At 40.6% G+C, this 24,128-nt stretch overlaps 1 protein-coding gene across 5 annotated transcripts in view; it reads right to left on the bottom strand.

Annotated features, from left to right (window-relative positions):
• ORC1 (origin recognition complex subunit 1) overlaps positions 1 to 24,128 on the bottom strand; it is a 38,048-nt gene that overhangs the window by 11,091 nt on the left and 2,829 nt on the right. For 3 of the 5 annotated variants that reach the window (XM_048220631.2, XM_057310793.1, XM_026498099.4), the window contains 8 exons: positions 22,959 to 23,058; positions 20,672 to 20,771; positions 19,903 to 20,030; positions 17,704 to 17,882; positions 16,233 to 16,551; positions 3,617 to 3,986; positions 2,606 to 2,710; positions 1,829 to 2,024 (listed from right to left, as the gene is read on the bottom strand). In XM_048220631.2, the coding sequence (XP_048076588.2) occupies positions 1,829 to 2,024; positions 2,606 to 2,710; positions 3,617 to 3,986; positions 16,233 to 16,551; positions 17,704 to 17,882; positions 19,903 to 20,030; positions 20,672 to 20,766 (1,392 nt within the window). In that variant the 5' untranslated portion in view covers positions 20,767 to 20,771; positions 22,959 to 23,058. Of the gene's footprint in view, positions 1 to 1,828; positions 2,025 to 2,605; positions 2,711 to 3,616; positions 3,987 to 16,232; positions 16,552 to 17,703; positions 17,883 to 19,902; positions 20,031 to 20,671; positions 20,786 to 22,069; positions 22,159 to 22,958; positions 23,059 to 24,128 lie in introns of all 5 variants that reach the window. The other 2 variants (XM_057310794.1, XM_057310795.1) reach the window with 2 other exon arrangements.

The following is a 24,128-nucleotide window of genomic DNA, read 5'->3' as shown; positions in this document are numbered from 1 at the left end:
GAGGCATAAACCGAGGTGGAGTCATAGGTTTCTCCTGTAGATTTGTTTGAAAATATGGTCAAACTTTAGCTCAGGATTAGAGAGACCTCACCAGATTTTTCCACTTCAAAGCCCCAGGTCACACTGTTCAGTCTCGGCCGACAGCCCTACTGTCTTTTCTTCCTTGCTACTGGCTCACTAGAGCAGGCCTGCTACCCCATCTTCACGGTCTTTCCACAAAGCACTCCCCTCACTGGAAGCATTTCTCCTACCTACCCTCTGATTTCTGCCAGGCTGTACAGGAGGAACAGCCTCGCCACCCCTTCCTCAGGCAGAAAGCCCTTAGACCCTAATAGTTTTCTATCTATTAACTTTGGAGAAAACCAGAAAGGAATACGGAACCCTTGCTGAGAAGGTATCAGAAACCTCGGTGGACTTCTGACCTTTTTATCATGCTAAAGATGCCATCACACCCTAATATCTCTCGTTCTGCGTGGGACCCAGCAGATGCGATCAGAACCTCGGTGAGCTATTTGTATAATGAGAAACTCCAGGTCAGATTACCTCTGATCCAAAGGTGATCTATTTAATTTCCTTCCCTGGAGGTCTTTTTTGACTTCAACCCAAACCCAATCACATTTTTCCTCATATGGAAAAATGGACATCAGCTTTAGAAAGTCTCCTGAATAGCCATTTCCTAAAACCACATGCTCCAGGAGAGTTTCCTGATCAAAGACGCAGACACTAATGCCCTCTGGGAAGGTCACAAAAACATGAATAAATTAATGGCCCTGAGAACTCCTGTGACAATGAACCAATTTAACTGTGTAATCCAAACATTTCTCAAACACACTTGAACATGGGAAGACCCTCTTTTAATAGGTTCAACATTCTGCTAAAATTCCACAGAAGCAGATGAGATGTCCATTTCCCTCTTCCATCTTACTTTACACAGTTCATTACCAAGACCTTGGTCATGTTTGTTCCCTGTTTCTCAGGTGACTCAAGTGGCACAGCAGAAACAACATAACATAGCCCAGCAGCCCTAGATTCGAGATTCGATACCCACTGAGGACTTGAAAGAGGACTTCACTGCCATTTTGACCTTAGTCTGTACTTTGTGATTTCGTTCTTCTTTCCAGCTTATCTCTTAGTGTGGGCAAGGCATCCCATGATGGGAACTGAAACTACCCCGCAAGCAATAACCGCTGCCCTGACTCCAGCAAGACTCTGCAGGACTGACCCCAAGACAGTGATGGACCTGACTTTACTAGTCCCACCAGCATGTACCCACCCGACTTTGTCCCATTTTCCTTATATAAACCTAGAAGTATTTTAGGCACTTTGGAGAATCTTTGAGAGGTTAGTCTGCTGTCTTCCCAGTGTTGGCCTCATGAAAATAAACTCCTTTCTTGTTTCACCACCACTCATCTCTCTTGGATTTTGTCCGCAGCCCGTGGCCAAACCTGGTCTGTTTGGGACCGCTGGAGCCAGGGGCTTTGTACCCTTGGGCCCCAGTTACACAGGTTACGCATAAAGTGCTCTGCTAGCAATTGTGGGAAATGCAAAGATGAGGAGCCAGGTCTCGTCGCTCCCTCAGGAAGTCTGGCTCTTGGCTATTTGGTTCTGTATCTCAGAAGGAACTTGGATTCAAAATCATTGCTACTGGATTCATTTTCAGTCCTAGGGTTCACTTAGATCTTTTCCTCTATGAATATTCCAAGTGGAACAACTCTCAGTATGACAGACCTGGGCTCAGAATCCAGCTGTGACTGTATGACCTTAGCCATCACAATTTTAATATTAAGAGAGGACGCTTCACTGGCAAACAAACCTAAAAGAGCCTTACGGTTTTCTGTGGTGTCTGTGAGGGGGTCTGGAAGGATGACTTCACAGAAGAGCATAGGTTCTTGGACACCCTACTGGATGTTCTCCTTGCAAGGGGTGGTGTGGAAGTCTCTTCCTCCTCACTGCCAGAGTCTGAAATCTCTGCTGCCGGCAGAAACTCATCGTCTTCTTGGTCGCTTTTACTATTACCTAAAAACCTGAATGGTGGGACACATTATTTTCTGATATTCAGTATCTAAATGAAAAGCTCCCTCACAGGTCACTGTGGACTAGAGATATTACAGAGTGTTTCCTGCAACCAAGTAATACAGGATGTGCTCTGCTTCTTGGGCCCTTGCTACTGTGATGCTCTGCCAAGGGCTTTAATTATCTTACTAAATCCCTCAACCACCTTGTGACTTGTGTATTATCATTCCTGTTTTATAGAAGAAGAAACTGAGGCTTAGAAAGGTGAAGTAACCTTCCCAAGCTTACATAGTATGACAAAGCTCAGATTTAAATCCAAGTTGCCAGAATCAAAGTTCATGCTTTTAGGCACTCTACTAACAGTCTTGCCGGGTGTGAGTATGGGGCCCCCTGAGCCCAGGACAGTGTTTCTTGCCCCTTTCAAACTATGACATTTATGTGGAATTAACATAATCCCAGACATACTAGGTAAAAGGCAAATTTAACGGAATAGCAAATAACAAACAAGAACTAGAGGAGGCTTTAAGAAATGAGATTACAGATATCACAGACAGCATGAGGAACATTTTCTGCCTGCTAAGAATAGTCTTACCGAAGCTGCTGCCTAATCCGGTTCATAGTCAAGAGAGAATTCTTCCTACGGATCCGATGCGGGGTAGAGGTAGTTTCATCCTGAGCTTCTGGTTCTTCTGTCTCCCTGCAAGATGGCACAGCAAGATGACGAGAAACAGTACTGGGCACTAGGAATCAGCAGCGGGCTCCAGAAATGGTCAGGTGGCGTGACTGACTCCCACTGTTTTACAGCTACTTTGGAGGGAATTAATGACACTTTGCGAAAAAGTTGATAATTTAAGTCCGACTCAAAGCCAAAGGTAAAGTTTGCCTGAAGCTTATCATTCAAATCAGACTCACGACTTCCTGAGCTAGAGACCAGAAGGTACTCCTGCCAGGCAGAGCTTCCCGTCCTCTTTCATTTCTGAGGCATCGATAGATTTACTGTCCAGGCTCAAGGTGAGCAGAAATGCAGCTATGTATTCAATACAAAGCATTTACCAAGCAAACCTATTATAGACCAGGTGCTGGAGTTTCTGAGCAGGAAATATAGCAATGTGTAATTGCTGTCTTGATATCACAGTATTTGTGCAGCCCATTATTCACAAACATTGTCTCGTGTCAAACTGCAAAGTCTGTTCTAGATGCATTATCTTCTTGTACTATATGTATTTGAGAATGGTTTCCAGTTTAAAAAAACAAAACAAAAAAACCAAAAAACAGACCAGGAAAGTGAGTGTTAACATGGGGTAAAGAGCCATAGCAGGACTGGGAAGCAATCGAGGTTTGGGAAATTATCTCCTAGAGCAGTGATTCCAAAAGGACAGCTGAGTATATCAGAATCATCCAAAGAGCATTTCCAAATGCAGATTCCTGGTGCTAACACTTGGAGATTGATTCACTATGTCTGGGAAGAGGCTCAGGAATCTGTATTTGGAAAGGTTCCCGGGTGATGCCACAACAGTCAGATTTGAGACCCACCGCTCTAACCTGAGCATCACATAAGGGAGCTCAGCTCGCTCTGTGGGAGGCAGGGCAACGCCCCAGTCACCTCTTTTTGATGTTTTCTGGCTTCAGAACCATGGAAGGCACCGCCGAGGATTTCCGGCCCCCCCTGAGAGGGGTAAGTGTTCTTTCCTCACTAATCTCTGTGGTTTTCAAAGCTGGGACTCGGGTTCTCAGGATCCTGTGACAGTCAGGTGACGCTTTCTTGTCTTCCTTGGCACATGAGCTTTGAATCTCTCCAGTTTTCTGTGGGGCTTTCAGAACTGGAGACGAGGTATGAAGTCCATCAGGCTGAGACCTCTTAGTAGGCGAGGTGATCTCAGAGAAGGCCACTTTTCGTTTACTTCTTCCAGGAGAATCCAACAAGGCCCCTGAATTCTGCTGGGAAATCCTAGTGCTGGGGGTCCTAGGGAAACCTAATTACAAGAGAAATCACCATGACAATGTATGAATTTTATAACGAGCACTATACACAACCTCAATCTCATTACAGTTAAATTCATCCACTGAAGTTATACAAAGCCATGAGTTGCCTATATATATATATATTAAAAAGAAAAAAGAATCCTGCCTCATTGTATTTCTAGGGCCAGTTACTTTCTTTTCTTTTCTTTCTTTCTTTTTTTTTTTAAGATTTTATTTATTATTAGACAGAGAAAACACAAGAGAACACAAGCAGGGGGAGCAGCAGAAGAGAGGGAGAAGTAGGCTCCCCGCTGAGCAGGGAGCCCAATGCGGGGCTTGATCTCAGGAACCTGGGATCCTGATCTGAGCCGAAGGCAGATGCTTAACCGACTGAGCCACCCAGACACCCACTCTTTTTTCTTTATTATTATTATTATTATTATTATTATTATTTTGAGAGAGAGAGAGAGAGAGAGACAGCATACATGCGTGAGGAAGTGGGGGGCAGAGGGGAGAGGGAGAGAGAGAATCCCAAGCAGGCTCTACACTCAGCACAGAGCACGATGCAGGGCTCAATCTCACGACCCTGAGATCCTTACCTGAGCTGAAATCAAGAGTCAGATGCGTAACCGACTGCACCACCCAGGCGGCCCGTGAGTTACCCATATTTTTAGTTACTCCATGCTTTCTTTCCCCAGGCTAACTAGCTTTTTAGATTTTTCATCTCTCCTAAATTCCAGGGTAATTTTCCAAGTTAGAACCATAAGTCAATGGTTAAATCAGCTTTTGTGTATAAATGTTCAGCAATTTCCCTGAAGTAATCTACCAAAAGAGTGCTTCTTAACCAGGGGGGTGATACTGCAAGCCCTCGGCCCCCACTCAACGGCATCTGAAAGAATTTGTATCAGTAGCTCGACTGGGTAACAACAAGCCCTAGATTTTTCTTAACTCAGATTCGATCTACCGATAGAGAGGAGATGGATCCCCAGGGGCAATCAAACGGGTTCTGTGAATACACAGACCCACATCTGGATTTGCCCCTCTCTCACCATGACCAAAGGCCAGGAACCCAACCATTCATTCAGACAACAATGTAAAGCTGTAAAAATGGCAGGGTACATGCCAAGTAGGAGAAAACAAAAACTTGAATGAGACTCAATCCTGGTCCCCATCCATAAGACACTCTAACAGGGGAGATGGTACAAATCAATGTCGAAAACATGAAGTAAAACTGTCCTAAAGCACCTAAGTGCTAATAAATATGGCTTTGAGACAGACCTTGAAAAAATAGGCAAGATTTCAAAAGAGTTGAAAGGGGAGGGAGGGGGAGTATAGAGGGAAAATAGATGAGATCGATGTGAGTGAAGGCAACAAGGCAGGAAAGCACTGGGCATGGAGGCGTTTGCTTTAGTTCCAACACATGGTTATGCTGGGATTAGCTGCAGATAAGGTGAAGAAAGTCATCTATCACCTGCATGGTGAATATGAGGGTAACCCACGTCTAGATTAACATAAAAATGTCCCAATGTCCTGGTCTCCCTCATACCTCATTTTCCCCTTTCTGTTAAAAACAATTCAAAACATTTTCATCATATCCTCTCTCCCCTAGTTATATAACTGTGTCAAGTCCAGATTTCTTACCCTGTCAAGGTCCTGTAAAATCAACAGTCAAAAAATAGTGCCATTTATTTCTAAACGGTGATGTTGCCAATTATTTCTTTAGTAATCTTTTGGTAGTTCCCAAATGTTTTCCATGTTTATATTCAACTCCTAAATACATATCATATTAAGGAGCTATCAATACACATAACTTATACCCAACGAACTTGACACATACACAAAGAATTCAGAAGGACTAATAACACATAATAGGATGAGGATGAGCTGTCAAAACTGCCATGGAGTGCCTTCAAATACATTAGTTTTTATATTCTCACCTCAAGAAGCTGGAGCTGGAACAGAAGAACAGGCCTAACCCACGCACGAGAAAACAGTTGATCAAGGTTAGAGCAGAGATCAATGAATTAGAAACCAGGAGCACAGTAGAGCAGATCAACAGAACTAGAAGCTGGTTCTTTGAAAGAATAAATAAGATCGATAAGCCACGGGCCAGACTTATTCAAAAGAATAGAGAAAGGACCCAAATTAATAAAATTATGAATGAAAGGGGAGAGATCACGACCAACACCAATGAAATAGGAAGGATCATTAGAAACTTTTATCAACAGCTTTATGCCAATAAATTAAACAACCTGGAAGAAATGGATGCCTTCCTGGAAACCTATAAACTACCAAGACTGAACCAGGAATAAATATTTTTTAAAAGATTTTATTTATTTATTTATTTGACAGAGAGAGAGAGACAGCCAGCAAGAGAGGGAACACAAGCAGGGGGAGTGGGAGAGGAAGAAGCGGGCTCCCAAAGGAGCAGGGAGCCTGACGCGGGACTCGATCCCAGGACCCTGGGATCACGCCCTAAGCCAAAGGCAGACGCTTAACGACTAAGCCACCCAGGCGCCCCTGAAACAGGAATAAATTGATTATTTAAACAGACCAATTAATTATGAAGAGACTGCAGCAGTGATCAAAAACCTCCCCAAAAACAAGAGTCCAGGGCCTGACGGATTTCCCGGGGAATTCTACCAAACATTTAAAGAAGCAATAATACCTATTCTCCTGAAGCTGTTTCAAAAAACAGAAACAGAAGGAAAACTATCAAACTCATTCTATGAGGCCAGTATTACCTTGATCCCCAAACCAGGCAAAGACCCCATCAAAAAGGAGAATTACAGACCGATATCCCTGATGAATATGGATGCCAAAATTCTCAACAAGATCCAACAGTACATTAAAAGGATTATCCATCAAGACCAAGTGAGATTCATCCCTGGGATGCAAGGGTGGTTCAACATTCGCAAATCGATCAGTGTGATAGATCATATCAACAAGAAAAGAGTAAGAACCATATGATCCTCTCAATTGATGCAGAAAAAGCATTTGACAAAATACAGCATCGTTTCCTGATTAAAACCCTTCAAAGTGTAGGAATAGAGGGTACATTCCTCAATTTCATAAAAACCATCTATGAAAAGCCTACGGCGAATATCATTCTCAATGGGGAAAAGCTGGAAGCCTTTCCCTTAAGATCAGGAACATGACAAGGATGCCCACTCTTGCCATTATTATTCAACATAGTACTAGAACTCCTTGCAACAGCAATCAGACAACAAAAAGGGATAAAAGGTATCCAAATCGGCAAAGAAGAAGTCAAACTCTCTCTCTTCCCAGATGACATGATACTTTATATGGAAAACCCAAAAGAATCCACCCCCAAATTACTAGAACTTATAGAGCAATTCAGTAATGTGGCGGGATACAAAATCAATGCTCAGAAATCAGTTGCATTTCTACACACGAACAATGAGACTGAAGAAAGAGAAATTAGGGAATCAATTCCATTTACAATAGCATCAAAAATCATACGTTATCTCGGAATTAACTTAACCAGAGAGGTAAAGGATCTATATTCTAGAAAGTACAGATCACTCATGAAAGACACTGAAGAAGACACAAAAAATGGAAAAATATTCCATGCTCATGGATCGGAAGAATAAACACAGTTAAAATGTCTATGCTACCCAGAGCAATCTACACTTTCAATGCCATCCCAATCAAAATACCAATGACATTTTTCAAAGAGCTGGAACAAACAGCCCTTAAATTTGTGTGGAACCAGAAAAGGCCCCGAATCACCAAGGAATTGTTGAAAAGGAAAAACAAAGCTAGGGGCATCAAGTTGCCAGATTTCAAGCTATACTACAAAGGTGTGATCAGAAAGACAGCATGGTACTGGCACAAAAACAGACATATAGACCAAGAGACCTGAATAGAGAACCCAGAAATGGACCCTCGGCTCTTTGGGCAACTAATCTTTGACAAAGGAGGAAAAAACATCCCGTGGAAAAAAGACAGTCTCTTCAATAAATGGTGCTGGGAAAACTGGACAGCTACATGCAAAAGAATGGAACTTGACCACTCTCTCACACCATACACAAAGATAAACTCCAAATGGATGAAAGACCTCGATGTGAGACAGGAATCCATCAAAATCCTAGAGGAGAACAACCTCTTTGACATCGGCCACAGCAACTTTTTTCATGACACATCTTCAAAGGCAAGAGAAACAAAAGAAAAAATGAACCTGTGGGACTTCATCAAGATAAAAAGCTTCTGCACAGCCAAGGAAACAGTAAAAAAGAACTAAGAGGCAGCCCACGGAACGGGAGAAGATATTTGCAAATGACACTACAGATAAAAGACTGGTATTCAAGATCTACAAAGAACTTCTCAAACTCAGTACACAAGAAACAAATAAATAAAAAAATGGGCAGAAGATATGAACAGACACTTTTCCAATGAAGACATACAAATGGCTAACAGACATGAAAAATGTTCAAAATCATTAGCCATCAGGGAAATTCAAATCAAAACCACATTGAGATACCACCTTATGCCAGTTAGAATGGCAAAAAATGATAAGGCAAGAAACAACAAATGGAGAGGATGTGGAGAAAGGGGATCCCTCTTACACTGTTGGTGGGAATGCACATTGGTACAGCCACTCTGGAAAACAGTGTGGAGGTCCCTTAAAAAGTTAAAAATTGAGCTACCCTATGATCCAGCAATTGCACTACTGGGTATTTACCCCAAAAATACAGACGTAGTGAAGAGAAGGGCCATTTGCACCCCAATGTTCATAGCAGCCTTGTCCACAATAGCTAAATTGTGGAAGGAGCCAAGATGCCCTTCAAAAGATGACTGGATTAAGAAGATGTGGTCCATATGTACAATGGAATATTACTCAGCCATCAGAAAGAACAATTACCCAACATTTGCAGCAATGTGCACGGGACTGGAGGAGATTATGGTAAGTGATAAGTCAAGCAGAGAAAGACAATTATCATATGGTTTCACTCATTTATGGAACATAAGAAATAGCAGGAAGATCGGTAGGAGAAGGAAGGGAAGAATGAAGGGGGGGGCTACAGAAGGGTGAATGAACCATGAGAGACTATGGACTCTGGGAAACAAACTGAGGGCTTCGGAGGGGAGGGGGTGGGGGACTGAGATAGGCCGGTGATGGGTATTAAGGAGGGCACGTATTGCAAGGTGCACTGGGTGTTATACACAAATAATGAATCATGGAACACTACATCAAAAACTAAGGATATACTGTATGGTGACTAACATAACATAATAAAAAATTATTATAAAAAATAATAAAAATAAAAATAAAAATAAAATATTTATTTCTTATCTCTTCCACTAAGGATCCAAAAGCAATGTCACCTTAATAGCAAAGCTTTCAAAGTTACAGGGCTCAACGTTACTAGTCATTAGGGAACAATTATGCAACAATGGCATACCACCTCACATCTATTAGGATGGCTACTATCAAAAACACAGAAAACAGCAAGAGTTGGTAAAGATGGGGGAAACAGGAACCCTTGTGCACCACTGATGAAAATGTAAAATGATGCAGCTGCTGTGGTAAATGGTATGGTGGTTCTTAGAAAAATTAAAACTACAGCTATCATATGACCCAGCAATTCCACTTCTGGGTATATACCCAAAACGAAAGCAGAGACTTGAGCAGATACTCGTACACCCATGTTCATAGCAACGATAGTCACATAGCCCAAAGATGAAAGCAACCCAAGTGTCCACTGACAGATGAAGAGATAAACAAAATGTGATATATATGTGCTATGGACTATTTATTCAGCCTTAAAAAGAAAGGAAATTTTACCTCGAGCAGCCAAAGCAATCTTGAGGAAGAAGAACAATGCTGGAGGCATCAAACTCCCTGATTTTAAGCTATATTACAAACCTATAGTAATCAAAACAGTATGGTATTGCCATAAAAACATACATATAGATCAGTGGAACAGAATAGAGGCCTAAAATAAATTTGCCCACACAGTCAATTAATTTATAAAAAAGCAGCCAAGAATATACAATAGGGAAAAGACAGTCTCTTCAATAAATGGTGATGGAGAAACTGGACAGATACATGCAAAAAAATGAAACGGGACCACTGTCTTACACCATACACAAAATCAAGTCAAAATGGAGTAAAGATTTCAACGTAAGACCTGAAACCATAAAATTGCTAGAAGAAAACCGAGACAGTAAGTTCCTTGATTATCATTGGTCTTGGAGATGATTTTTTGGATCTGAAACCAAAACCAAACACAACAAAAGCAAAAATAAACAAGTGGGACTATATCAAACTAAAAAGTTTCTGCACAACAGAGGGAAACCATCACAAAATGAAAAGGCAACCTACTGAGTGGGAGAAAATATTTATGAATCACTTATCTGATAAGGGGTTAATATCCAAAATATATAAAGAACTCACACAATCCAATAGCAAAAAACCAAACAAGCTGATTAAAAAATGGGCAAAAGATCTGAACAGACATTTTCCAAAGAAGATATACAGATGGCCAACAGGTACTTGAAAAGATGCTCAGTGTCACCAAGAATCAGGGAAATGCAAATCAAAACCACCACGAGATAACACCTTACACCTATCAGACAAGTGTTGGTGAGGATATGGAAAAAAAAGAACCCTCATGCAATATTGGTGGGGATGTAGATTGGTATAGCCACTGTGGAGAACGGTATGGAGGCTCCTAAAAAATTAAATAGATCCAGGACAAACAGAAACTAAAAGAATTTGCAATCACCAAACCAGCCCTACAAAAAATGTTGAAAGGAGTCCTTTGATGCCCAAAAGTAACATAGGCCAGAAAGGAACACAGACAATATACAGTAACAGTCACCTTACCAGCAAGACAATGGCACTAAATTCATATCTTTCAATAGTTAACCTGAATGTAAATGGGCTAAATGCCCCATTCAAAAGACACAGGGTATCAGATTGGATAAAAAAGTAAGACCCATCAATATGCTGTCTGCAAGAGACTCATTTTAGACCCAAAGACACCTCCAGATTTAAAGTGAGGGGGTGGAAAACTATTTATCATGCTAGTGGACATCAAAAGAAAGCTGGGGTGGCAATCCTTATATCAGACAAATTAGATCTTAAACCAAAGACTTTAATAAGAGATGAGGAAGGACACTATGTCATACATACTTAAAGGGTCTATCCAACAAGATCTAACAATTATAAATATTTATGCCCCTAACATGGGAGCAGCCAATTATATAAGCCAATTAATAACAAAATCAAAGAAACACATCGACAATAATACAATCATAGTAGGAGACTTTAGCACCCCCCTCACTGAAATGGACAGATCATCTAAGCAGAAGATGAACAAGGAAACAAGGGTTTTAAATGACACACTGGACCAGATGGACTTCACAGATTCAGAACACTCCATCCCAAAGCTACAGAATACACATTCTACTCTAGTGAACATGGAACATTCTCCAGAATAGATCACATCCTGGGTCACAAATCAGGTCTCAACTGGTACCAAAAGACTGGTATCATTCCCTGCATATTTTCGGACCACAGTGCTTTGAAACTGGAACTCAAATCACAAGAGGAAAGTTGGAAAGAACTCAAGTACATGGAGGCTAAAGAGCATCCTACTAAAGAATGAATGGGTCAGCCAGGGAATTAAAGAAGAATTTAAAAAATGCATGGAAACAAATGAAAATGAAAACACAACTGTTCAAAATCTTTGGGATGCAGCAAAGGTGGTCATAAGAGGGAAATATATAGCAATACAAGCCTTTCTCACTAAACGAGACGGGACTCAAATATACAACCTAACCCTACACCTAAAGGAGCTGGAGAAAGAACAGCAAATAAAGCCTAAACCCAGCAGAAGAAGAGAAATAATAAAGATTAGAGCAGAAATGAATGAACTAGAAACCAAAAGAACGGCAGAACAGATCAACAAAACTAGGAGCTGGTTCTTTGAAAGAATTAGTAAGATTGTAAACCCCTGGCCAGACTTATCAAAAAGAAAAGAGAAAGGACCCAAATAAACAAAATCATGAATGAAATGGACAGATCACAACAACACCAAAGAAATACAATTATAAGAACTTTCATGAGCAAGTATATGCCAACAAATTAGACAATCTGGAAGAAATGGATGCATTCCTAGAGATGTATAAACTACCAAAACTGAACCAGGAAGAAATAGAAAACCTGAACAGACCCATAACCAGCAAGGAAATTGAAACAGTCATCAAAAATCTCCCAACAAACAAGAGCCCAGGGCCAGATGGCTTCCCAGGGGAATCCTACCAAACATTTAAAGAAGAATTAATACCTATTCTTCTGAAACTCCAAAAAATACAAATGGAAGGAAAACTTCCAAACTCATTTTATGAGGCCAGCATTACCTTGATCCCAAAACCAGACAAAGACCCCACCAAAAAGGAGAATTACAGACCAATATCCCTGATGAACATGGATTCAAAAATTATCACCAAAATACTAGCCAATAGGATCTAACAGTACATTAAAAGGATCATTCACCAAGACCAAGTGGTGAATTTATTCCTAGGCTGCAAGGTTGGTTCAACACCTGCAAATCAATCAATATGATATGCTACATTAATAAAAGAAAGGGCAAAAACCATATGATCCTTTCAATAGATGCAGAAAAAGCATTTGACAAAGTACAGCATTCTTTCTTGATTAAAACTCTTCACAGGGTAGGGATAGAGGATACATACCTCAATATCATAAAAGCCACCTATGAAAAACCCACAACAGATATCATTCTCAAGGGGAAAAACTGAGAGCTTTCCCCATAAGGTCAGAAACATGTCAGGGACGTCCACTATCACCCCTGCTGTTCAACGTAGTACCAGCAGTCCTAGCTTCAGCAATTAGACAACAAAAAGGAAATAAAAGGCATCCGAATTGGCAAAGAAGTCAAACCCTCACTCTTTGCCTGTAATATGATACTTTATGTGGAAAACCCAAAAGACTCCACCCCAAAACTGCTAGAACTCATACAGGAATTCAATAAAGTGGCAGGATATAAAGTCAATGCACAGAAATCAGTTGCATTTCTATATACCAACAACGAGACAGAAGAAAAAGAAATTAAGGGGTCGATCCCATTTACAATCACACCCAAAACCATAAGATACCCAGGAATAAATCTAACCAAAGAGGCAAAGGATCTGTACTCAGAAAACTATAGAATGCTCAAGAAAGAAATTGAGGAAGACACAAAGAAATGGAAAAACATTCCACGGTCATGGATTGGAAGGACAAATTGTCAAAATGTCTATGCTACCTAGAGCAATCTACACATTCAATGCAATCCCGATCAAAATACCATCGACTTCTTTCACAGAAATGGAACAAATAATCCTAAAATTTGTATGGAACCAGAAAAGACCTGAATAGCCAAAGGAAGTTGAAAAAGAAAACCAAAGCTGGTGGCATCACAATTCTGGACTTCAAGCTCTATTACAAAGCTGTAATCATTGAGACACCATGGTACTGGCACAAAAACAGACACATAGATCAGTGGAACAGAATAGAGAACTCAGAAATGGACTCCTAACTCTATAGTCAACTAATCTTTGACAAAGCAGGAAAGAATATCCAATGGAAAAAAGACAGTCTCTTCAACAAATGGTGTTGGGAAAATTGGACGGCCACATGCAGAAGAATGAAACTGGACCATTTCCTTACACCATACACAGTAGACTCAAAATGAATGAAAGACCTAAATATGAGACAGGAATCCATCAACATCCTAGAGGAGAACAGAGGCAACAACCTCTTTGACTTCAGCCACAGCAACTTCTTCCTAGACACGTTGCCAAAAGCCAAGGGAAACAAGGGCAAAAATGAACTATTGGGACTTCATCAAGATAAAAAGCTTTTGCACAGCAAAGGAAACAGTCGACAAAACCAAAGACTACTGACAGAATGGGAGAAGATATTTGCAAATGACATATCAGATAAAGGGCTAGTATCCAAAATCTATAAAGAACTTATCAAACTCAACACCCAAGGAACAAATAATCCAATCAAGAAATGGTCAAAAGACATGAACAGACATTTCTGCAAAGAAGACGTCTAAATGGCCAACAGACACATGAAAAAGTGCTCAACATCACTCGGCATCAGAGAAATACAAATCGAAACCACAATGAGATACCTCCTGACACCAGTCAGAGTGGCTAAAATTTACAAGTTAGGAAATAACAGATGTTGGCGTGGATGCAGAGAAAGGGGAACCCTCCTACACTGTTGGTGGGAATGCAAGCTGGTGCAGCCACTCTGGAAACAGTATGGAGGTTCCTCAAAAAGTTGAAAATAGAGCTACCCTACAACCCAGCAATTGCAGTACTGGGTATTTACCCCAAGGATACAAATGTAGTGATCCAAAGGGGCACCTGCACCGCAATGTTTATAGGAGCTATGTCCACAATAGCCAAACTATGGAAAGAGCCCCAAGGTCCATCGAAAGATGAATGGATAAAGATGTGGTATATATATATGGTGGAATATTATGCAGCCATCAGAAAAATGAAATCCTGCCATTTGCAATGACGTGGATGGAACTCGAAGGTATTATGCTAAGTGAAATAAGTCAATCAGAGAAAGACATTTATCTTATGATCTCACTGATATGTGGAATTTGAGAAACAAGGCAGAGGATCATAGGGGAAGAGAGGAAAAAATGAAACAAGATGAGACCAGAGAGGGAGACAAACCATAAGAGACTCTTAATCTCAGGAAACAAACTGAGAATTGCTGGAGTGGAGGGGGTTGCAAGGGTTGGGGTGGCTGGGTGAAGGACACTGGGGAGGGTATGTGTTGTGGGGAGCGCTGTGTATTGTGTAAGAATGATGATTCACAGACCTGTACCCCTGAAACAAATAATACATTGTATGTTTATTTAAAAAAGCCAAAAAAAATTCAACAAATATTACATAATCTGGCAATTCTATTTTTGTGTATTTATCTGAAGAAAATCAAAACGGTAATTTGAAAAGATATGTGCACCTGCATGCAGCACTATATACAGTGGCCAAAATATGGAAACAACTTGAAGCGTTTATTAAAGAAGAAGGAAGATACACACACACACACGTGCACACATGCGCACACAGAGGAATAGTTTTCAGCCAAAAAAGGAATAAAATCCTACCATTTGCACAACATGGATGGACCTTGAGGGTGTTACCTTAAGTGAATTAAGTCAGACAGAGAAAGACAAATACTATATGATCCCCATTTATATGTGGAAATTAATTTTAAAGATTTTATTTATTTGTTTGTCTCAGAGAGAGACAGAGACAGAGCACAAGCAGGGGTAGCGGCAGGCAGAGGGAAAAGCAGGCTCCCTGCTGAGCAAGGAGCCTGATGCGAAACTCAATCCCAGGACCCTGGGATCATGACCTGAGCTGAAGGCAGATGCTTAAACAACAGAGCCACCCAGACGTCCTTGGAATCTATATTAAAACAAAACAAAACAAAACAAGCTCATAGATACAGAGAACAGAGAAGTGATCGATCACCAGTCAGGGGGTGCGTGAAATGGATGAAGGAGGTCAAAATGTACTAACTTCCAGTTATAAAACAAGTAAGTCATGAGGATATAGGGTGCATGGAGATATAATGGCAACTATAGTTAAGAATACTGTTATTGCATATCTGAAAGTTGCTTAGAGAGTAAATCCTAAAAGTTCCTCACTGCAAGAAAAGAATATTTGTAACTATGTATGGTGACAGATGTCAACAACTTACTGTGTTGTATACCTGAAACTAACAGAATGCTATACGTTAATTATACCTGAATCTTTTTTAAAAAAGGAAATTTTGACACCTGTTACAACATGGATGGTCCCTGAGGACATTATGCTAACTTAAACCAGTCAGAAAAGGATAAATTCTGTATGATTCCACTTAAATGAGATATCTAGAGTAGTCAAATTCAGGACAACAGAATGGTGATGGTTGCCCAGGGATGGGGGATGGGGACATGGGAAGTTTATGATTTAATGGCTGCAGAGTTTCCATTTCAGAAGATGATGGGGATGGCTGTATAAAAATATGAATGTATTTAATGCCACTTAATTGTACACTTAACAATGACTAAAATGGTAAATTTTATGTTATATGTATTTCAACACGTGTTCACTCGGTACCTGGCCCACTGGGGCACTAACTCAATACTACAGCACAAGTTAATATTTTATCATATTCCTTTAGTCTCAATATTGCCCACACTTACTGCTGAGCTCCAGTTTCTTCTTTGCCTTTGGGGTGACAGGATGGGAAGGAGTTCGGCGAGATTTGGAGTTAGAATGCCTTGATTCAATCCTTTTGATCACATGCTCTGCTGTGGTCCAAGTAGGGCTTCCCAGGCCCTTCGTCTTGGCTCCCACAGGCTTCTGACACCTAGGACTGCCTTCTTGTGGCTGATCAAACTCCGCAAATAGTTCTGGGGATAGTGGTCTGAATGTCTTCTCATTCCAAGACAGTTTCACAAAGAGTGTTTGCTCATTTTTCAGATCCACAGGTATCACTTCATCTGGGCCTAAAGCTACTACCTGAATAGGAAGAAATGAGAAACAAATGAGCCAAGGGATGCTTCATGAGAGCTATGATTAAAAAGCATTTACGTCTGCATCCTTACCTAGGATGTCACTCTTCCAAACTAAAGAGGCACAGACACAGCATATTTCCAGACTTCTACCTATGGGCTGTGATATCCCTACCCCATGTTGCTTTATTTCCCAGTCCAGTCTATTCACTCACGCCAAATTTCCCCACAATTTCTCTAAGCATACTCCCCTGCTCAAGTCTATAATGGCTCCTTGCTACAGCAAGATCTGATTATTACACTGGTTTTTGGTGCCTTCTAAAATCTGGCCCCACTTTACTTCCTGAGTGCTCAGTACTCTTCCAAATGGCCTTTCATCACTATTCGAGGTTGGCTTGTCACAGTCCTCCTCAACTCCCCCAACATACTCCTTCCTAAATACCCTCTTCCCTCTCCGCCTTTCTAAATCGACCCATTTTGCTGCTTCAACTTCTATGTATGCCTTTTGTTCCTTTACTCATTTAACTTAGAGACAAATTATTTTGAGGCATATGTTATGCTGGGCTCACAGACTGGCAAAACCTGACTGGTCATGCCAGACCTAAGGCTCTCTGCCTTACCGTTAAACCAAACTTGGGACCACATTTCATATCGTGATATAATCCCCTATTTGGGGGGCCTTAAGTAGCTCAAGAAATAACCTGTATCTTAGTCTCCAAACCAGGTCTCCATTCATCCTACAGCTCACTGGAACCTGATTTATCACAAAATCCCACCATACAAGTTTGCCCTTAGCAACTAACACTCTTCATACTGATCTACTCAAGGCGAAGTCCTCATTTACGCGAGCGTATCCGTCCTCACAATGCTTTGTGCCTGCCACAGTCACAGCTAAATATAATTTCCCACTGAGATTCATTTGCTAATTCCTGCTTATCCCTCGGGTCACAACCTAAATGTCACCTCCTAACACATGGTAAGTGCTCGCGATGAATATTTGTTAAGATGAAGTAGGCAGCAAGCAGGAAAGAGGACAAACAGGAAAAAATTCATTTCCGTGGGATAAATTAGAGCTGGTCATGTTTTTGAGAGCGTGCACTTTAGGAGGCAGCCAGAAATCAGCTTCAAGACAGAACCCGAGTATCAAGGCATCACCTACCTGCACGTGGTCAATGATGGTCTCAGCACTAATGTTGCTGTTACAGGCAGGGTAATCATACCAGAATATCTCCTGGGCAGCAGGCTTCCGACCCAGCAAATGCCGTTTACTGACAGGAACTTCACAGAATCGGATAAACCACTGTACTCGAGCACGTTTCTTAGAATGAGGTTCAGAATCTAGGAGGGATAGGTGAAAAAGGGAGGTGTTAAGAAAATGCAAGAACATTTGTGAAGCACTTCCTATGTGCCAGACACTGTGCTAAGCACCTGATAATACTTGATTAACATATTATTTTTAATCCTCACATTAGCCCTACAAGGTAGGTGCTATGGCTCTCTCCTTTTTACAGGTAAAATAATCAAGTTAGGGGGACCTTAAATAATTTGTCAAAGGTCACAGGACCAACCAGCAGCAATCTGACTCCACCCAGCACCCGTGTCCTTCTCACTTTGCTCCACTTCCTAAGGAGGTTCTCAGTCATCAAAGAAATTACAAAAGGCATTTGAGAGAAGAAATTCTAATCACAGGCACTGAACAAATCTTGCAAATCAGTGATTATAAAGAAGCCACCAAAAAGCAGCAAAACAAAAATCCTGGCAAAAATTAGAGCAATAGCCACTGAGGTGACTTCTGACAAACAGGTGCTTGCAATTTTTAGCTTCATCTTTACAATATACCATTAACATCACTCCATACCAGCATTAGGTCCAAGTGAAAGGACATACACTCATTAGTGCCACCATCATTGTCACCTCTTCTCTTCCCCAGCTCTCTTCAGAGAAAGACTGAAGCCATCCAATGAAGCATCCCACAAAGATTCCAAAATCTATACGCAAAGGCCCATACCTCAAATACAAAAGCCCATGGTGCTGATGTGCTCCCCCTGGTGGATGTTCCTTTGATGAGGTTTTCCTCCCCACTTGTCAAATATTCTTCCTATCTCTGTAATGTGAAACATCTTTATCCACTCACTCTATCAGTTCCTTCTTTCAGGCATACAAACTGCCACAGAAATAACTGCCACAGAATTCCCTCCTAGCTTTTGAAAGTCACGGTTTTGTGTAGTTGCCACTGCTATCTTTCTTCTTAATCCTCCTTTTAGAACTCTGTCCCATTCCCGCCTTTCTGCACTCTTCTCTGCTTTGCAGAGGGTTACAGGCTCAGAAAATCAGTTGAGGGCTGTGAATGCAGACATGCTGGCTCTACCTTCCCTTCTGCTCCCCCAGCATTAGGGGCAGCGACGGCTTTCCGCACTTACTCATCTCTGGGAATACCACCTTGTGCTCTCCCCCGGCATTAGGGGCAGCGACGGCTTTCCGCACTTACTCATCTCTGGGAATACCACCTTCTGCTCTTCCAGCCTTTTCAACACTAAACATAGGTCCCATGGGTAAAATATCTAGTGTTTTTGTGTTCCTGACTGAACGTCAACTAATACACCTTCCTAATCCAGCTTACTTCCTCCCTTGTAAAAAAGTTACAGTGCAAAATTAATCACTAACTTCCTCATTTTAAAATTAAAAGACAAGTCTAGGGGTGCAGGTGGCTCAGTCGGTTAAGCATCTGCCTTTGGCTTGGGTCATGATCCTAGGGTCCTAGGATCGAGCCCCGTAGGGCTCCCTGCTCAGTGGAGAGTCTGCTTCTCCTTCTCCCCCTGCCCACCCCACTCGCTCTCTCTCAAATAAATAAAATCTTAAAAAAAAAAAAAAGACAAGTCTGTATTATAGTGCAAATCACCTATCTTCCCCCTTAACTTCCTCATGCTAAAATTAAGACAAGTCTGTATGATAGTGCAAATCACCTATTTTTTTTCTTCCCCCTAACTTCCTCATGCTAATATTAAAAGACAAGTCTGTATGATAGTGCAAATCATCTACTTTTTTCTTTCCCCGTCTTGAATTCATCCTTTATCCATCCCAAAAATCCTGCCTTAATGACCATTCTAACCCACTCCTAAAAATAATGGAAAAGTTAAATTCTTGAAGCCCTCTAATCCCATTTTTACCAAAAACTGCTCTAGTGAATAGGGAGTTTCCTAGGTATAAGAGGGTACAGCCAGTGCTTAAGTGACCCCACCTCAGAATCTAGGGCTTACACCCTATATGATGCTGTGAACAGAGAAATCAGCAATCAGAAATCTTGCAGCTCCCAATTGTTCATGATAAGGAATCGTTTTTATTCCAGCCCCAAACTCACCATCTTCAAACAACTCAACCAATTTAGCAACATATGGATTTTCATCATCATCCCCTTCAATCAACACGAACTGTCCAACCTGGATGTGAATCTCAGTCAGACCACCTTCTATTTTGACACTCATTTCTCTAGGAAGGAAAGAAACATGTTAGGAAATCACTCAGGGTGAGCCAAGGTCTTCAGACCCTCTGGGTAGATGAAAGTGCTTTCCAACTGGAAAATCCTCTACATAGTTTCTCTCTGATGACTAAGTCTCCTACTAGGAAACCAATTCACCCATAAAGTCATAAGCAAGAAGAAATGAAATGGGTTGAATGAATTTAGGGTGAATGGTTAATCTAGAGGCCTTAATATGAACCCTAACCTCTCTCAGTTATTGACAAAGAACAAAGGTTTCCCAAAGCATGAAAGCTGCCCAATAACAGTATCCAAATTTTCAGAGACCTCTAGGGCTGAGAAGACATAGCAACAATATCGAATCCTATGCTGTTATCACACAGAAATACAAAGAACCCACTTTAACTAAATATAGCATCATCATACATACCAAATTTTATTAACTTGACATAATGTCTTCCTCGATCATTGCTATATTTATGCTATCATCTTGTATCAAATAAAACCCTTCCTTATAATCCATTCATATTTATTGTTCCTCAATTTTTAATCTGTAGTAACTAGAACAGGCTGGATACTGGATACAAGTTATTAACAGTTTAATGTGGAGAAGCTATTATTTCCAGGACAACCAACAGAGTCCATCACTCACTTATAGGTGTGGTAGCGTAGTTCGTGGTCCAACAACGGCTTGCCAACCCACGAATAAGTTTGTCTGGTCTTCAGCCTTGTGGGGTAGTACGCCATGGCTCCTGTGTAAATGTCACTAACTCTGAGTTAATATGTAAATGCTCTGATAGATTCTAGCACACAGTCCCGCCTTCAATGACTTCAGCCTTCTCCTCTGCCCCTGCCACATTCCCGCACATTTTAGAAAACATTTTCTTTGAGGAAAGTCAAGCTTTATAAATACTGAAGATAGATAATTTAGTATCATTTGCATATATCTTGTACTATGCCTTACCTCTTCTTATGCAGAGTCAATATGTAGGAAAAGAAACTATAAATTTTTAGAAGTACCTACTAGCTATAAGGCACAATGATAGGTATTAAACATCTAACAACTTGACGCTAAAAGACAGTGATACACGGTTGTAAGTATCTTTATAACACTTAACATCGAGATAGGGATAAAATATAAATGCACTAGGGGCGTCTGGGTGGCGCAGTCGTTAAGCGTCTGCCTTCGGCTCAGGGCGTGATCCCAGTGCTCTGGGATGGAGCCCCACATCAGGCTCCTCCGCTAGGAGCCTGCTTCTTCCTCTCCCACTCCCCCTGCCTGTGTTCCCTCTCTCGCTGGCTGTCTCTCCCTGTCAAATAAATAAATAAAATCTTTAAAAAAAAAAAAAAAATATATATATATATATATATATATAAATGCACTAAAGGACAACTAACAGCATGAAGGGCCAAGAGATGGAGCCAGAGAGACTACTGCAAGTTAAAGGACGAGGTCTTGTCGCTGTTCAGGCAGCAAAGGCTACCTACAGGGGTTTTCTGAACTGAATATTGAAAAGTAGCTATTGATAAGATTAAAAAAAAATTTTTTTTAAGATTTTATTTATTTATTTGACAGAGATAGAGACAGCCAGCAAGAGAGGGAACACAAGCAGGGGGAGTGAGAGAGGAAGAAGCAGGCTCATAGCGGAGGAGCCTGATGTGGGGCTCGATCCCACAATGCCGGGATCACGCCCTGAGCCGAAGGCAGACGCTTAACCGCTGTGCCACCCAGGAGCCCCAAGATTAAAAAGTTTTTTTAAGATTTTATTTATTTATTTGACAGAGAGAGAGTACACAAGCAGTGGGAGTGGCAGGCAGAGGGAAAGGGAGAAGCAGACTCCCTGCTGAGTAAGGAGCACAATGTGGGGCTCAGTCCCAGGACCCTGGCATCATGACCTGGGCCGAAGGCAGGCGCTTAACCGAGTGAGCCACCCAGGTGCCCCTTATAAGATAAAATTAAGTGAGGGATTCCAATGGACAGAGGCAAAAACATGCAAGAGGCGTTTAAGGGAACAGCAATGGGTTTTATCAAGTGGATCATTACACTTACATTAAAGACAAAAACAAAACCACTCTGGCAGTTGAAAGGGTTTTTTCCTTTGCAGCTGACAGGGCCTAGTTATCAGTAATTATGAGTAGCTGAAAAGAAATGCTTGTATTAAAGTCTATGGGGAAAAAAGAGACACTTTTACCAACAAAAACAGAAATGTGAATGAAAAAATCCAAGCGTATCTAACAATCCTCTACAATTTGAAAACTGCAATCTATTAGTCCTAATAATAATGCCAATCTATTATATTAAGTTTAAGTAATTAGGATAATAAATCTATCCTCTAAATTAAATGCTGTTTTTATGGAGCTAAAATTTGACAAAACCAGGGTTAAAGAATTTTTTTCTTTAATTCATCTGACAGAATTACTCTGAATTACTGATAGATGGACCAATAATCTCAGTCTGTGTTGAAAACAACAGAATTTTAATAGCAAACTGACCTCCTGATGAAACAAGCTTATTTCCTGAAGTTCAGTAGCATTATGTCCTGTTCTCTACTTGGGAACATTCTGACCTATAAGATTTTCTGCTTTTAAAAAGCGTATTTTTTAGTATACTTTAAGGAAACTAATTAGCAAAAAGAAGAAAAGATACTAAGTCATTAGTAAATACACAGCTTACAAATGATGCCTGAAAGACTGCTTTAAAGGACATTAAGAGTACTCTATAATTCACAACATGGTAGTATTAAAATCAATCTAATTTTAATTAAGTACACCACAGAAATGAACAAAGAGCAAAGACTCATGAGTAAAAACAAGTAAAAGATTTGTGCTCAAGTAAAAAATGAATTTGGATTTGTTATATCCAATCAGCTTTTGGTAAAACTTAGTAAAAGTGTTTGAATCTCAGTAAGTTTTCAAGGAAATACATAACACTAACTTACCTTACAACAGATATTCCTTTTAATGGATAATCTAAAACGGTACTGTCAGAAGTAAACCTGGAACTTTTCACCTTCCCACAACGCAATCAGGCAAAACAGGCTACCAAGAGAACAAAAGATGCAAGTCAATTACAGTTCTCACTAAATTCTGCCATTAAAAAAAAACCTGGAATATCACTGAGAGTGCTTTGTAGGAAATTGGTTATCTCCCAGAAAACTGTCTACAGTTCCTGAATAATTTAACTGTAGGAAAAATGGTCTGATTTGTAACTTTGACTATGATACTTGGTTACACTGAAACAATAATCTCATTTTTTCAAACCCCAAATCGGCCAACAGAAGGACTACCGCCATACCTATACGGTACTCATGTATACCTAAGAGAATAAAAAAAATCCATGCTCTCAACTCTTCTAAATCCAGAAGTTATTTAAGCTTACTAAAGCAGGCAACCTCCTCCAAAAACCAATCCAAGATAAAATGTAACATTCCCTTTCTAGGAGATCATGAGCTGTATTCAATGAGACCAGTACACAGACATATGTGTCACAAACAAGGGTGGGTGATTTACCCTAGACTGAGTAAACAGGGATATTGCAAGAAAGACTAAGTGGGTTTGGACATAAAACCTGCCTCACCCTGGTCTATCACTCTGCTCTAGGCCCGCTTTTCCAAACTTCAAACACCAAGATTGTTGGTGCCCTAAAACTTATTACACCACTGCTGTTCTTTCTTCTTACAGATCTTTTCAAGGATGGCTCAGGTCTCAGCCCCAGTAAAACGTTGATAGGCCTTCACTAATACCCAATGGAAATTTACCCTCCCACCACCTTATACTGTCCATCAGGGTCATATTCGATTATACCATCCTATGATCAAAAAGCAATATGCATTATATTACTTTCTTATTTATTGTACTTCCTACATTAGAATGTTAACTTCCAAAAAGCACAGATCTTGGGACCTTGTCTATCTTGTTCAGAACTGTCTTCCCAGAGCTTAGGTTAGGACTTGGCATAAAATAGGTGAATGAATGAATGAATGAATGAATGAATAACAAACTGGTTTTAAACATCATTAGGAGAGTACCAAGTGTGGTATTAGGACATAGAGCAGCCAGAAACCTCATACACTGCTGGAAAGCATGTAAATTGGTAAAACCACTTTGAA

This window comes from Ursus arctos, unplaced genomic scaffold (genome assembly GCF_023065955.2).
Source record: "Ursus arctos isolate Adak ecotype North America unplaced genomic scaffold, UrsArc2.0 scaffold_12, whole genome shotgun sequence".
NCBI lineage: Eukaryota > Metazoa > Chordata > Mammalia > Carnivora > Ursidae > Ursus > Ursus arctos.
This window is presented reverse-complemented; position numbering and strand designations above follow the sequence as displayed.